The 15,437-nt window shown below is 42.5% G+C and overlaps 1 protein-coding gene across 1 annotated transcript; it reads right to left on the minus strand.

The window, feature by feature from the left end:
- Positions 1 to 11,598: 11,598 nt before the first annotated feature.
- On the minus strand, positions 11,599 to 15,064 carry EEF1A1 (eukaryotic translation elongation factor 1 alpha 1). Its single transcript, XM_032340475.1, has 8 exons — positions 14,938 to 15,064; positions 13,738 to 13,915; positions 13,294 to 13,473; positions 12,881 to 13,177; positions 12,631 to 12,781; positions 12,279 to 12,535; positions 11,962 to 12,196; positions 11,599 to 11,868 (listed from the first exon to the last, which is right to left on the minus strand). The coding sequence occupies exons 2-8, from the start codon at positions 13,879 to 13,881 to the stop codon at positions 11,744 to 11,746; spliced, it is 1,389 nt and encodes a 462-aa protein (XP_032196366.1). The 5' UTR covers positions 13,882 to 13,915; positions 14,938 to 15,064; the 3' UTR covers positions 11,599 to 11,743.
- Between the last annotated feature and the right edge of the window lie 373 nt (positions 15,065 to 15,437).

Genomic DNA, 15,437 nt, shown 5'->3' on the forward strand with positions numbered 1-15,437 from the left:
ATTGCAAGTTGCTGTTGGGCATGGATCTCAGGTATTCCCACTTCACAATACCTTTCTGCCACTTTTATTTGTTCCTCCTAAGGACCAGATGTTCTTCACTATATGAAGTTTCTCAAGCTCTCCTAACCCATCTCTTTCTTGGGCTTAACCTTCAATTCCCTTCCACTTCCACCCTTTGTAGCCTATTTCATGCTAAGCATTTATGGAGTTGCCATGCTTAATGAATCATTACAGCACTCAATCTAAGTGTTATTTCAGAGTTTAGAGGCCATAGGGGAATTTAGAATGTGAATTTCACTCTGAACAACACTCCTTTAAGATTTAAAATATTCTTCATATACTTGAAGACAGTAATACTTTTCTAGTGTTTGCTAGGCTAAACTACTTCTCAAATTCAGTGCCTCATAATTCACATTTAGTCTTTATGTTGGTTGCTCTTTGGATTCTCTTTCAGAGTTGGTCTACACTATTTAAAACACTACAATCAAAATTTAAAATAATATGTTAAGACACATAAAAAAATGGACTATCTAAACTTAAAAGGAAACATTCTAGACTGTATGTAAGAAAACACCAGCACACATGCTGTTTCAAGCAATGAAAAGGACACTTACTGAATTTTCTGTATTTCTAACCTCACAAAGAACAACCTAAAAGTGGGAGGGAGGGCAGTTTAACAAACTTCAGAGACATATGTCAGAGCTTTGAAGAAAAACATACATGAACAGTTACATAAAATATGAGAAAGTAAAAAAAAAAAAAAAAACAAAACAAAAAAACAAGAAAGTGCATTCCAAGAAACACATTCCCTAATCTCAATATAATGATTTAGCTACAGGGACACCTGGTCGTTCAGTTGGTTAAGCGTCTGCCTTCAGCACAGGTCATGATCCCAGGGTTTTAAAGATATTATTTATTTATTTGACACACACACAGAGAGAGAGAGAGAGAGAGAGAGATCACAAGTATGCAAAAAAGCAGGCAGAGAGAGGGGGGAAGCAGGCTCCCCGCTGAGCCGAGAGCCCAATGCGGGGCTCAATCCCAGGACGCCAGGATCATGACCTGAGCCGAAGGGAGGAGCTTTAACCCACTGAGCCACCCAGGTGCCCTGATCCCAGGGTTTTGGAATCGAGTCCCGCATCAGGCTCCCTGCTCAGCAGGGACCCTGTAAGGTTTTACAGGCGAGATAAACATGACACCAGGTGAGGTAGGCACAAGGAAAGATTTATTAAAGATGCCCTGGGGCGAGGTTCCACGACTCCAGAGAGGAGAAGTCGTGCTGGGAGGGGCTCGAGTGGGTCTTGAGTGGGTCTTTTATCTGGGTTAAGACAGGGAATAGGTTCACAGCCATATAAGGTACGGTATTCAGGGATTGGAGGGTTGGGGGAGTCCTGATGTTCTGGTTTCTGGCATAAGTATTGGGTTACTTGTGGAGATGTGACCTGGGCATACATCCTTATGGTGGGAGAGTCAAGAGTTAGGAAAGGTGGGGGGGCTGGAAGATGGTGGCCCGGTGGTCATTTCTATTGTTTCTCCTGTATTCCCAGAGCCGCCCACCCAACAGACCCCACTTCTCTTCTGCCTCTGTGTCTCTCTCTTACCCTCTGTATCTCATTAATAAAAAATCTTAAAAAAAAAAAAAAAAGAGAGAGAGAGAGTCTAACTCTTGGTTTTGGCTGAGGTTGGGATCTCTGTGACATGCACTCTAGGCTCAGTGGAAAGCCTGCTGGAGATGATCTCCCTCTCCCTCTGCTCCTCCCCCTGCTCACACAGTCTGTCTCCCTCAAATAAAATCTTCAAAAAAACAAAAAATTTAGCTATAAGGAAATGTTTCCTCTACCCAACTGAATAAAAATCGCCTCATTTCTTGTTAGACATTTACTGAGTTGCCAGCTCTACACAGAAACATGTAGGAGGCTCAAGAGAGATGTCCAAAGGGTCAATCAAGGTTTGACAATAGCTAAAGAGAAGGGCTGCAGGTCCAGACTGGTTCATGCCCTTCCCTTGTTGCTGTGATACAGCTGCACCCCTTATACTTAAGTGGTTCTAGCCCAAGCCTCAGAAAATGTTGCAGATGTTCTCATAAGAAGGCTGAGAGAAGCACTTCCTCAGTTTGGGCAGCTCCAGAGAGCCCAGGAATTCAAAACTCAAATTGCTTATGTGGCAACTCTGCAGTTTATCATACAACCAACTAGAATATTCCCCTAATCACATGATTTTACTGAAAATTTAACCAAGTCATTTAACCTCTAGAAACCACATTTGCAAGATCATACCATAATAGACTCGGTACAGAGTCTATATTGTCATCTTTGCTGCCAATTACTCTTTAGAAAAATGAAACTACTTACTTTTGACTTACGTCTATTTTCAAATCTAATCTCCTTTATGCAAGCATTAACCTACATCTTAAACAATGTCTCAAAAGAGATTATGTTTCAGGGAATAACCAGATTGCATATGTTGATATTTCGATGACTTCTGGATATAAATTTTGACAAAAAGCTAGAACAACTCAAACTCTTAGGTAAGTCATGATTGGTTAAAACTGAAATTTAAATTCCTAGTACAGATTTTACTTCCATCTTGACTGACCTTATATGGCACAGCAAATTATTTTTGTCTGCTGAAAAAAGGAAAGTAAATTTAAAGCTATTACTTATTTTACTTTGCTTTTACCAAGCATTTGGCAAAATTTTCATCATGATTATCTTATGATCAAAATGGTGAAATATAACCTAGATTATTAAATATTAGGTGAATTTGCAATTGGCTGGACCATCATAATCAAAGAACAGTTCTCTAGTATAATACCTCAGGTCTTATTTCTGGACCTAGTTTTTTTTAGTAATTATCAATAATTTAAGTAAAACTACAGAAATACAAATATTAGGACGCCTGGGTGGCTCAGTGGGTTAAAGCTTCTGCCTTTGGCTAAGGTCATGATCCCAGGCTCCTGGGATTGAGCCCTGCATCGGTGCTCTGCTCAGCAGGGAGCCTGCTTCCTCCTCTCTGCCTACTTGTGATCTCTGTCAAATAAATAAATAAAATCTAAAAAAAAAAAAAAAGAACGTAGGACCTTTAAAAAATATATATAAATATCATAAATATCAGATGTATAAATAGCAAAATCCACATTTTTATTTAACATGCTAGATAGCAGGCTCCAAATTCAAAATTACCTTGAGATACAGCAGAGAAAAATGTAAACTCCCAGGGTGCCTGGGTGGCTCAGTGGGTTAAGCCGCTGCCTTCAGCTCAGGTCCTGATCTCAGGATCCTGGGATCGAGTCCCGCATCCGGCTCTCTGCTCTGCGGGGAGCCTGCTTCCCCCTCTCTCTCTCTCTACCTGCCTGTCTGCCTACTTGTGGTCTCTGTCTGTCAAATAAATAAAATCTTAAAAAAAAAAAAAAAATGTAAACTCCCAACACGTAAGTTTTTAAAACTAACCGAAACAGTGGTGCCTTGGATTGGATCCTGGAACAAAAAAAGGCCATTAATAAAAAAATTGATGGAATCTGAATATAACCTGGAGATTAATAGTAACATATCAATGTTGCTTTCTTAGTTTTGACAAATGTACTATGATAGTACACAAGGATAACATTAAGGGAAACAAACTAGGTAAGGGTGATTACAGGAACTCTTTATCCTATCTTTGCAACTTTTCTATAAATCTAGTTACTCCAAAAATAAAAGGTTTTTTATTTCTAAAAAAAAAATCACAAAGAAAATAATTTAAAGGAGATTTAAAATAAAATTCACATTTGAAAAATCAGGTGGTAGGGTGCGTGGATGGCTCAGTAGGTGAAGCATCTGCCTTTAGATTCAGGTTATGGGTCCCTGCTCAGTGGGGAGTCTGCTTCTCTCCGCCCCTCCTCCTGCTCCTTCTCCCTCAAATAAATAAAATATATTTTTTTTAAAATCCCAAGAGGGTTTTTAAATAAATAAATAAATAATCCGGTGATATTTGTTGACCATAATCCAGAATAACCACCAAGTTGCTTTACAGCAACTGATCTTCCAAACAACTGTAATAAGAACTAACTTTTATTATTGGCTCCTTACAATAGGCCAGGTACCGGGTACAGAGTCTATATTCACGAACTCATTTCATCTTCACAACAATCCTAAGAGATGGACAGTATTAGGCCCATTAGACAGATGAATGAAAGGGACAGTTTTCCCCGCTTAAACTACTCTGATCATCCAGTCCAAATGAACCATTTTGGGAAGTTAGATCCAAATAAGGTGACTTCTCTCTATAAAATAAAAGCAGACTCTATATTAAGAGACCACATTTACATCCACTTACCAGCCACAGTTATAATATACTTAATTTTGGTGCAAATACTTTAAAAGCTATAAACTGGGGGTGGGGGGGGGCTATAAACCCAAAAGGAGAATGGCATGGAATAGAATCTAGAAACCATGCAACCCAAGGTTAAGAAACAGCTATTAACTAGTGTTTAGCTCAGACTGACTAAAGCCTATTAATTGGAGATACCTGGCTGGCTCAGTTGGAGGAACATGTGACTTCTGATCTTAGAGTCCTCAGTTCAAGCCCCATGTTAGGTGTAGAGATTTACTTAAAAAAAATTTTTGTAAAGGGCATCTTAGGGGCACCTGGGTGGCTCAGTGGGTTAGGCCTCTGCCTTTGGCTCAGGTCAGGATCTCAGGGTCCTGAGATCAAGCCCTGAATTGGGCTCTCTGCTCAGTATCCCTCTACTTGCCTCTTTGCCTACTTGTGATCTCTCTGTTAAATAAATTTAAAAAAAAATTTTTTTAAGGGCATCTTAAATTAGTGGTTCCTATAAATAGAATGAAATAGTTCAATTATCCTAAAGAAGGCCTAAGTATATTAAAATTTACCAGCAAGGAGATATAATGAATTGAGAAAAAAATGATCAGCAGTAGGATGAGTTAGGAGCCACCCTCTATCTGCATCAGTCTGCCAAGTCTAATGAGGGTATACCTGCCCTCCTAAAAAGGCTGTTGTGAGGTCTCTGCCCTCCAATATGTGATATACACACTGATGAGGTAATCAAGTAAAGATTTCAAGGAATATACTTCAAAATTGATTTGAGTAGATTAAAAAAGGATTTTGATTCTTTAGATTTTTCTGATGTCTATGCAATTGTTATAAGGCTAAGACATAGACATGTAAATGTCTAAGAAGAAGGGGCGCCTGGTGGCTCAGATGGTTTAAGTGTCTGCCTTTGGCTCAGGTCATGATTCCGGGATCCTAGGACTGAGCCCGGCATCAGGCTCCCTGCTCTGTGGGAAGCCTGCTTTTCCCTCTCCCTCTGAGGCTTCCCCTGCTTTGCTTGCACTCTCTTGCAGTCAAATAAATAAAATCTTTAAAAAAAAATGTCTTAGATGGGGTGCCCGGGTGGCTCAGGGGGTTAAGCCTCTGCCTTTGGCTCAGGTCATGATCTCAGGGTCCTGGGATGGAGCCCTACATCAGGCTCTCTGCTCAGCAGGGAGCCTGCTACCTGCCCCACCCCCAGCCTACTTGTGATCTCTGTGTTGAATAAATAAAATCTTTTTTTAAAAATGTCTAAGAAGTGCACCTGGGTGGCTCAGTGGATTAAGGCCTTTGCCTTCCGCTCAGATCACGATCCCAGAGTCCTGGGATCAAGCCCTGCATCGGGCTCTCTTCCCGGAGGGGAGCCTGCTTTCTCCTCTCTCTCTGCCTGCCTCTCTGCCTGCCTGTGATGTCAAATAAATAAAATCTTAAAAAAAAAAAAAAAAAGTCGAAGAAGTAATGTTTTCATATTTTTCAGTAACTCCTATTTGTCTTTCAGATCTCCATTATTCCTGACAAGTAAGTACCTTCTCTAGACAATCCAAATTGTGTTTCTTTTACTCTTCTCCCTCATAGTATCCTTTCCTTCATAGCATCATCACAACTCAGAATTACCTACTTATTTATGCTAATCTCTACCTCCTCCACTGGATTATAAACTCAAAGGGCAAGACCTGTCCATTTTGTTCACAGCTCTATCCCCAGTGCCTAAAATAGTGTAACTTTGTAGGCACAATTTATTATTTTTTTTAAAGATTTTATTTATTTGACAAAGAGAGATCACAAGTAGGCAAAGAGGCAGGCAAAGAGAGGGGGAAGCAGGCTCCCCGCTGAGCAGAGCCTGACATGGGACTGAGCCCCAGATCCTGAGATCATGACCTGAGCCTAAGGCCGAGGCTTTAACCCACTGAGCCACCCAGGAGCCCTCTAGGCACAATTTAAAAAAAAAGTCCTTCACTGAGCTATAGAATCTAATACTTTCCTTCCTTAAAAAAATTAAGCACAGCAAAATAAAGCTAAACTTGAGAAATTGATTACTAATAATTTAGTCACTTTGGAAAACGTTTAGCAGTTTCCTATAAAAGGCATACACTTGCCATACAATCCAGTGATCCCACTGCTAGGTATTCACACAAGATGAAAACCTATAGTCATACACAAACCTACCCGTGAATGTTTGAAGTGGCTCAACTGATAACCTTCTGAAACTGGAAATCAAATGTCCCTCAGCTAGGAATAAACTGTCCCATTAATAAGCAACAAATTGCAGGGGCACCTCGGTGGCTGTCAGTTACATGCCCAACTCGTTTCAGCTCGTCTTGGTGTTCGGCAGGGAGTCTGCTTAAGATTCTCTCTTCCTTGGGGTGCCTGGGTGGCTCAATGGGTTAAGGCCTCTGCCTTCGGCTCGGGTCATGATCCCAGGTTCCTGGGATCGAGCCCCGCATTGGGCTCTGCTCGGCAGGGAGTCTGCTTCTCCCTCTCCCTCTCTCTGCCTGCCTGTCTGCCTACTTGTGATCTCTGTCTGTCAAATAAATAAAAATAAATAAATAAAATTAAAAATAAGATTCTCTCTTCCTCTGTCTCTCCCCCAGCTTGTGCCCCTACACTCTCAAATAAATCTTTTTTTAAAAAATTTTTATTTATTTATTTGACAGAGACAGAGATCACAAGAAAGCAGAGAGCGAGGCAGAGAGAGATGGAAGCAGGCTCCCTGCTGAGCAGAGAGCCCGATGCGGGGCTCTGAGCCATCCAGGTGCCCCTCAAATAAATCTTACATGTTAAACAGATGAATCAAATTCATCATGTTAAACAGATACATGTTAAACAGATGAATCAAATTCATCATGCTAAGTGGGAAAAAAAAAAAAAAAAGACTCAAAAGACCTATATACTATACAAACCCAGGTATGACATTGCTGCCAAAACAAAATTACAGGGACAGAAAATAGATCAGTGGTTACCAAGACTTACAGGTAGAGGAGTGTGTTTACTACTAAGAGGCATGGGGGAATTTTGGTGGGGAGGAATTTTGGTGAGGAAGATTATGGTGGAACTATTCTATTCCTTGATTGTGGTAAACCATCTGTCAAAACTTAAATTTAGAATGCTTGGGTGGCTCAGGTGGTTAAAGCATCTGCCTTTGGCTCAGGTCATGATCTCAGGGTCCAGGGATCAAGCTCCAAGTTGGGTTGGGGCTCCCACACAATGGAGAGTTTGCTTGCCCCTTCCCCCTGCTTATGCTCTCAAATTTTTTTAGGATTTTAGTTACTGGGCGGCTAATGCCTGGGTGGCTCTGTGGGTTAAGCCTCTCTCTGCCTTTGGCTCAGGTCAAGATCTTGGAGTCCTGGGATCGAGCCCCACATTGGGCTCTCTGCTCAGCAGAAAGCCTGCCTCCCCCACTCTCTACCTACTTGTGATCTCTGTCAAATAAAATCTTTAAAAAAAAAAAAAAAAAGATTTTTTGGGGGGGGTGGGAGGAAGAGGACACAGGTAATGGGAAGGGCAGAGGGTAACGAATGGCAGACTTCGCAATGAACAGGGAACCTGATGCAAGGCTCAACCCAGGATCTGGGGGATCATGACTTGAGCTGAAGACAATCAACTGAGCCACCCAGGTACCCCTCAAATAACATCTTTAAAAAAACCTCCCAAAATTGTACGAAAGGGTGAATTTTAACAATATGTAAATACTTTTACAAGGTAAGGAAAAACCTTTAGATTGCTTAGTAGTTTCCTATTGTTTTTGATTACTTGGGAATAACATTAACTTAGCATTACCTTTGTTATCATGAGGTCTCTCTCACAGAAACCAGAGTTCTAAACTCTTGAGACCCATGTGCCCTTTTAAAGGCAGTCCAATGTCAATGCCACTTTCCTTAAATCACTCATTTTTGCTAGTAACTGATGGACGTCACATTTGGGTCCTAGTTGTTTAAAAAACAAAGGAACTTGTGGAGCGAGCGAGCGTAAGGAGGACATTAGAAAGAAAGAAGTGAATTGGGGGAAATCAGAGGGGAGGGGGTTGGAGGTTAGGTGAGCCTGGTGATGGTTATTAAGGAGGGCACATATTGCATAGAGCACTGGTTGTGGTGCATAAGCAATGAATCTTGGAACACAAAAATTTTAAAGAAAAGGAACAGGGGCGCCTGGGTGACTCAGTGTTAATTTAAGCCTCTGCCTTCAGCTCAGATCATGATCCCAGGGTCTTGGGATCAGAGCCCCGGGCTCTCTGCTCTGCAGGGAGCCTGCTTCTCCCTCTTTCCCTGCCTGCCTCTCTGCCTACTTACTTGTGATCTGTCAAATAAAATCTTTTTAAAAAAGTAAAGTACAGGGACGCCTGGGTGGCTCAGTTGGTTGGGCAGCTGCCTTCGGCTCAGGTCATGATCCCAGCGTCCTGGGATCGAGTCCCACATCGGGCTCCTTGTTTGGCGGGGAGCCTGCTTCTCCCTCTGCCTCTGCCTGCTATTCTGTCTGCTTGTGCTTGCTCTCAACCCCTCTCTCTCTCTGATAAAAATAATAAAAAAAAAAAGTAAAGTACAAAATCATATGGTCCCTCCCAAAGATTTCCATTGGATTAGGGGTCAATTACTCTTTAGGAAAATATGTGGCAGTTTCATCAATTTTTTCCCTCTTCAAAAAAATCACTAAGACCATGTATTTGTTAGGCTTCAATTCTAGTTTTAAGTCAAGGAAATTCCCAGACTTGCAAATAATGGGAAGGACTCTGATACCACCTACATGGAAAACGATCTACTCGTTGGTAGTGAAAGGTATTATAAAACAGATTAAAAAAAAAAAACCACCACACTTCAGGAAGGTAAAAAAGGGTGTAACGGTCTTACTTCTCCTCTCAACTAAAACATGCACCCCCCCTTCTCTCCTTGCAGGACAGAGCGCATTGTTGACCCCCTGCAAGCTACAGTGGTTAACTCCACAATGTTAATCTTAACTTTCAGTTGACTAAATCTCTGCAGCATTTTGTGGTAACAAATGAGGTAAACATTTGGCTACCAATCTTAAAGTCTATCAAAAAAGTCACAGTAACACACAAGAAATTGTCACCCTTTTTCTGGAGTTGCCCATTTCAGGTAACGGAGTACACAAAATCTATTTTGCATTGAGCTGTCATCAACCTGCAAAAGTTAATGAGGTTCAACTTAATACACATGAAATCCAGTTTTTTAATATTCATGTGTTTATACCCCATACTGAAAGCTACTAAAATCAAGGACTCTATCTGTATAGCCAATAACAATTAATGGACAGGACTCAACCAACCAGATGAATTCTCATGCTCTTGTGAGGTAAATGACAGCAAGGGTATAAAAAATTGAGCTCTGATCTGTCTGAAAACTTATTTTAGATTGCCTATTCTGAGCATTGGATGACTAACCAAAATAGTTTTCTAAAAAAATCAGATTATGCTTTACTGACAAATGTTTTAACTCCTAAACCAGAAAAGTTTTTTGGTTTCAGGTTCTGAAATCACACCAGAATTCCTGGGACAAAGGTCAACAAGCTCCCATCTAAGCTTCCTTACAAACATGGGTAATTCAGCAGCTGGCCAATTTAGGACATGAAGGTCAAAGCATCAGTTTGGGGCATTCTGGCTCAATTTTCATCAATTCAAACACAAAATGCAGTTAGTATAAAAAACTCAAGAGCTCAAGTAAAAAGCTCTATCTCTTTAATTTCAGGTTTCAAACTAATTTGTAGTGACCACCAGTAGATGGTGCTCAAACCAAGGTCATTATCTGTATTGACGAGTTAAGCACACTAGGCAAGCTGAACTTTCCCTGGACACTAACTACCCCACTCTCCTTCCTATCCTTCCACTTAGTGGGATAAATTCTCTGGTTTGGTTTTAGGGCATGAAACAAATCCCTTCAAGCAAAGCATCGTCCAAAACTTATGCCAGCTACCATTTATTTATTTTTAAGAAACTTACTTACGTCATCTCTAACACTAAATCCAACAGCACATTTGCACAGACAAGTGAAAAATACTTGAAGTTGCAGACAAAACCTTTTATTAGTTTATTTACAGGCCTTATCAGTGCTCCTGGTAGTATCATTAAAAGACCATTTTACCTAACTTAGAAAATGCCCATCTTTTCAACTGTAGTCATTTCCTATTGCCTATGGCTGCTATAGTACGCATTTCACTCAGCATTGTTTACCAGGTTATCCTCTGCTTTTTGCCTGATAGTTGCCTGATAAATTCCCCTTTCGTTAAAAAAAAAAGCCTACTCAGAGAACTAAGTTCAAATGGTTGATTGTTTTTTCATCAAATGCACCAGTGCTGAGATTTGCCAGCTATCTATTGCCAAAAATTAAGATGGTTATCACCCCACCCAAACACTATAATTAATATATGCAATTATAAAATCACCACAGTAATCTTTAAAGATCTTTTTTCATCCTGTTCATTACTTCCAACTATCATTCAATATTCTGTTTTTGGAATGACACTTGGAAAAACCTCCAAAATAACTTCAAACTAAAAGCTTACCCTACAACTCCAGTCTAAATTTGAGTATCTGACCATCACACCTCTTCAAACTGATCTCCAGTTCCCTCTTCACCCCAAACTTGCTCTTTTAAAGATGAAAATTCCTATTTTTTAAGTGGATTTCTAGTTCTTATGTGACCATAGAAAACTTCTGGACTTTCTTCTAAAATCTAGAGAAAAAATTAACTCTACCATTAAGAATGTCACCAAATGCCTGTTTTAGGTAAACTACTTTACAGTATTTATAAATGGGACATTAAACATTCCAGTAAGTGGGAAATTAACATGTGACAATGTATCAAGTTTACTCCCTAGTGATATAAGTTTATAGGCAACACATTAACTTTGGTATATAGAATTTAACCTGTTTATAGTACAGACTGTCTTGTGGTCATTCTTTGCTTATGTAAATTGTGTTGCACTAAACGACCTTTTCCCCATAGCTTTTTACTATGTACTTTACCATTTCCTTCCCTTAGACAAAGTGAAGACTCCAAGATCCCACCCAGGAAAAAATGTTACCCAAAATTTCAGTTTCAGCATATTATAACATTAGAAACAGGATCTGTGCAACTTACCCTTTTACTTAATAGTACAAGGTTACAGTGTTGACCAAAAGAAAACACAGATTTCTCATTAAACTTTTGTTTTAATGGGTCTCAAAATTCTGTGACAGATTTTTGGTCAAGTTGTTTCCATTAAAAAGTACTGATTTTAAAAACTAATAACTTAAAACTGCCACACACACACAAAAAAACAAATGGTCCACAAAACATTCTCCTTTCCTTCTGAAGGTTTTACGATGCATTGTTATCATTAACCAGTCTTTTACTATTAAACTTAAATGGCCAATTGACACAAACAGTTCTGAGACCGTTCTTCCACCACTGATTAAGACTGGGGTGGCAGGTATTGGGGATAATATTCATTTAGCCTTCTGAGCTTTCTGGGCAGACTTGGTGACCTTGCCAGCTCCAGCTGCCTTCTTGTCCACTGCTTTGATGACACCCACAGCAACTGTCTGTCTCATGTCACGAACAGCGAAACGGCCTATGAAAACAAATTTTAGATTACCATCAGATTCTACCAAGCAATTATTTCTCAGCTTCAATAATTTCTTAATTACACTCAAGTCCTCCTTACCCAGAGGAGGATAGTCAGAGAAGCTCTCAACACACATAGGCTTGCCAGGAACCATATCAACAATGGCAGCGTCACCAGATTTCAAGAACTTGGGACCATCTTCCAGCTTTTTTCCAGAACGACGATCTATCTTCTCCTTCAGCTCAGCAAACTTGCAAGCAATGTGAGCTGTGTGACAATCCAGCACAGGTGCATATCCAGCACTAATTTGGCCTGGATGGTTCAGGATAATCACCTTTAAGTAAAGATTTACATTTAGTAAGTCTCAAAAGACAAGAGTCTGGCAGTAAGAGCATTGCCACTTTAAAAGTTGTTACCTGAGCTGTGAAGCCAGCTGCTTCCATTGGTGGGTCATTTTTGCTGTCACCAGCCACATTGCCCCGACGAACATCTTTGACAGATACGTTCTTGACATTGAAGCCCACATTGTCCCCAGGAAGAGCCTCACTCAAAGCTTCATGGTGCATTTCAACAGACTTGACTTCAGTTGTAACATTGACTGGAGCAAAAGTGACCACCATGCCAGGCTTAAGAACACCGGTCTCCACTCGGCCCACTGGGACAGTACCAATACCTAAAATATTTGACAAGTGTGGTGTCAACTACCTTATGTGAAGAAAACACGGCAACCTACACAATTACATTCTGATTAAGAAATATTCAACTTACCACCAATTTTGTAGACATCCTGGAGAGGCAGACGCAAGGGCTTGTCAGTTGGACGAGTTGGTGGCAGAATGCAATCCAGAGCTTCAAGCAGTGTGGTTCCACTGGCATTCCCGTCTTTACGGGTGACTTTCCATCCCTTGAACCAAGGCATCTAAAAACAAGATTGCCCATTAGCGTTCCCCAAAAAGAGTTGTCATTTAATGTCAAAATTTGACACATCACTTTCTCTGGAAGTCTTGACATCACTTACATTAGCACTTGGCTCCAGCATGTTGTCACCATTCCAACCAGAAATTGGCACAAATGCTACTGTGTCGGGGTTGTAGCCAATTTTCTTAATGTAGGTGCTGACTTCCTTAACGATTTCCTCGTATCTCTTCTGGCTGTAGGGTGGCTCAGTGGAATCCATTTTGTTAACACCAACAATTAGTTGTTTTACACCCAGTGTGTAAGCCAGAAGGGCATGCTCACGGGTCTGCCCGTTCTTGGAGATACCGGCTTCAAATTCACCAACACCAGCAGCAACAATCAGGACAGCACAGTCAGCCTTTAAAAAAAAAAAAGACCTACCCCGTTAAGTGTTTTTCCAAAAAATGAACTCCCTCCCCCTTTTCCGATGAAGCATTTAAATCTAGTGATTTTCTAGCTATTAATCCTACAAACCTGGGATGTGCCTGTAATCATGTTTTTGATAAAGTCTCTGTGTCCTGGAGCATCAATGATGGTCACGTAATACTTGCTGGTCTCGAATTTCCACAGGGAGATATCAATGGTGATACCACGTTCACGTTCAGCTTTCAGTTTATCCAAGACCCAGGCATACTTGAAGGAGCCTTTTCCCATCTGTAAGAATTAAGAACAGTTACTATGTAACTAAACATAACCATACTTCAACCTGAAATCCATTACTCCCACTTAAGCAAACTCTAAACTCCATTTTACAGCTGTTAAATAGCTTTAATTTTCTTCCCTGAGTTATCTAAGGGAACACTAATTTAATCCACCCTAAGTAACACGTTCAGGTATTAACTAGTGCCTAGTTTGGGGCAGTTAACACTTGTTGGCTTATTTGAACTTTCTCCTTATGGTTAAGGTTAATGTACCTACCTCAGCAGCCTCCTTCTCGAATTTTTCGATAGTTCTTTTGTCGATGCCACCACATTTGTAGATCAGATGACCAGTAGTGGTAGACTTGCCCGAATCTACGTGTCCGATGACAACAATGTTGATATGAGTCTTTTCCTTCCCCATTCTGGTTTAGGATGAGCGGTGGTTTTCACGACACCTAAATTCAAGGGGGGGTAAAAAAAAAAAAAAAACTTTGAAACTACTGTTTCAGACTTGAGAATAAGCCACGACCCAAACTCGCAAAGGGCAAATTCCAAGGAGAATTACAATCAGTGCCAAGCTGGCCCAACTCTCGTCTCCACCCACTAAGCGTGGGGCTAACTCCACCGCATAAAATCCCCTCCCCCCCTCCGAAGGCGGCCTGCTTCCACGGCGTTGAGGAGAAACCGAGGTGCCAAAACAGTGCACGGTACACCGTGGGGTCACAGGAAGCAGCGGCTGAAGAGGGAAAGGCCCTTTTCCTTTGTGTGGGTGACTCACCCGCCCGCTCTCCCGGGCCGCCGCGTCCTCCATTTTGAGCTCCCTGCAGCAGGGCCGGAGAGCGGCCATCTTTCCGCGCACGCAACTGGTGCTGAGCGGGCCGGCCTTGCCGCCCGGGGTGGGGACCGCATATCGCGGCGCGAGGCTGGGCACCAGAGCCGCCCGGCCCACTCCACGAGCCTCCCCGAGCCTCCCCCGCGTCCGACTCGGAGGCCACGGCTCGTGGGCCCCCCTTCCCCCGCCTCGTCGTACATGTGCGCCGGGACGAGAGGGCCTCGCCGCCGCCCTCCGCGCCTCGCGGCGGCCCCACACCCCAAGAACCCGAGGACCGCGGAAGGCCCACCCAGCTGAGATCCTGACCAACCTCCGCCAAACTGTGTCGACGGGAAAAAACCATAGCGACTTTTTTATTCTTAAAAGCTAGACGTCTGGACTTAAAACGACTGTTTCCACAGAACAAGGTGCGGCCGAACTCGCACGCGGCCACCACACCAGCCAAGCCAGGCCTCAAACCAACCACGAGGCGAAGAAGGTCCTAAAAAACCGCAAGGCCTCGAAACTTCCCACCCACTCACAACCCTAAATTCGGGGTCAAGAACATCGGAAAGTAGCTCGGTGGCGCGGCAGTTGCTAGAAGCACGCGAAGGCCGGAGCCGGCTCTGAGAGGCCAAGCCCGCGGAAGCCACACCCGGCACTTACCTGTGTTCTGGCGGCAAACCCGTTGCGAAAAAGAACGTTCACGGCGGCTACGGCACTTATATACTGTCCTCCCCCACCCTCGGGGAAGAGGGCGGAGCCAGCACACGACACCACTTTCCCAGTTTACCCCGCGCCAACTCCATCAGGCACCCGTTCAATCGCCGTCCCCTCCCCCTACGTCTCGGGGACCGTGGGCGATGTACGCTCAGCCCACTGAAGAGCACACATCGCCTCGCGCATGCTCCTCTCGACCCCGATGACGACGAGAGCGAGTGGGTGGGGAGGCGAGGACGAGCCATCCTTCGGTTCTAGGTTAGCGAGAGTTTAACGACGGTCCCTGGGATTCCCCTAGGCAGAGGCGAGTCCTTCTTTGTATGAATTACTCTTAGCTCCAGCTGGGGAGGGTGGGGGCGGCGAGGAGGCGGCCCGGCGGGGAAGTATAGAATCTTCCCTTTACGGTTCCTGGTTTAACTGCAAAGATGCTGTGGATATTTGGAGTA

The sequence above is a fragment of the Mustela erminea genome, chromosome 4 (genome assembly GCF_009829155.1).
Source record: "Mustela erminea isolate mMusErm1 chromosome 4, mMusErm1.Pri, whole genome shotgun sequence".
Lineage (NCBI taxonomy): Eukaryota > Metazoa > Chordata > Mammalia > Carnivora > Mustelidae > Mustela > Mustela erminea.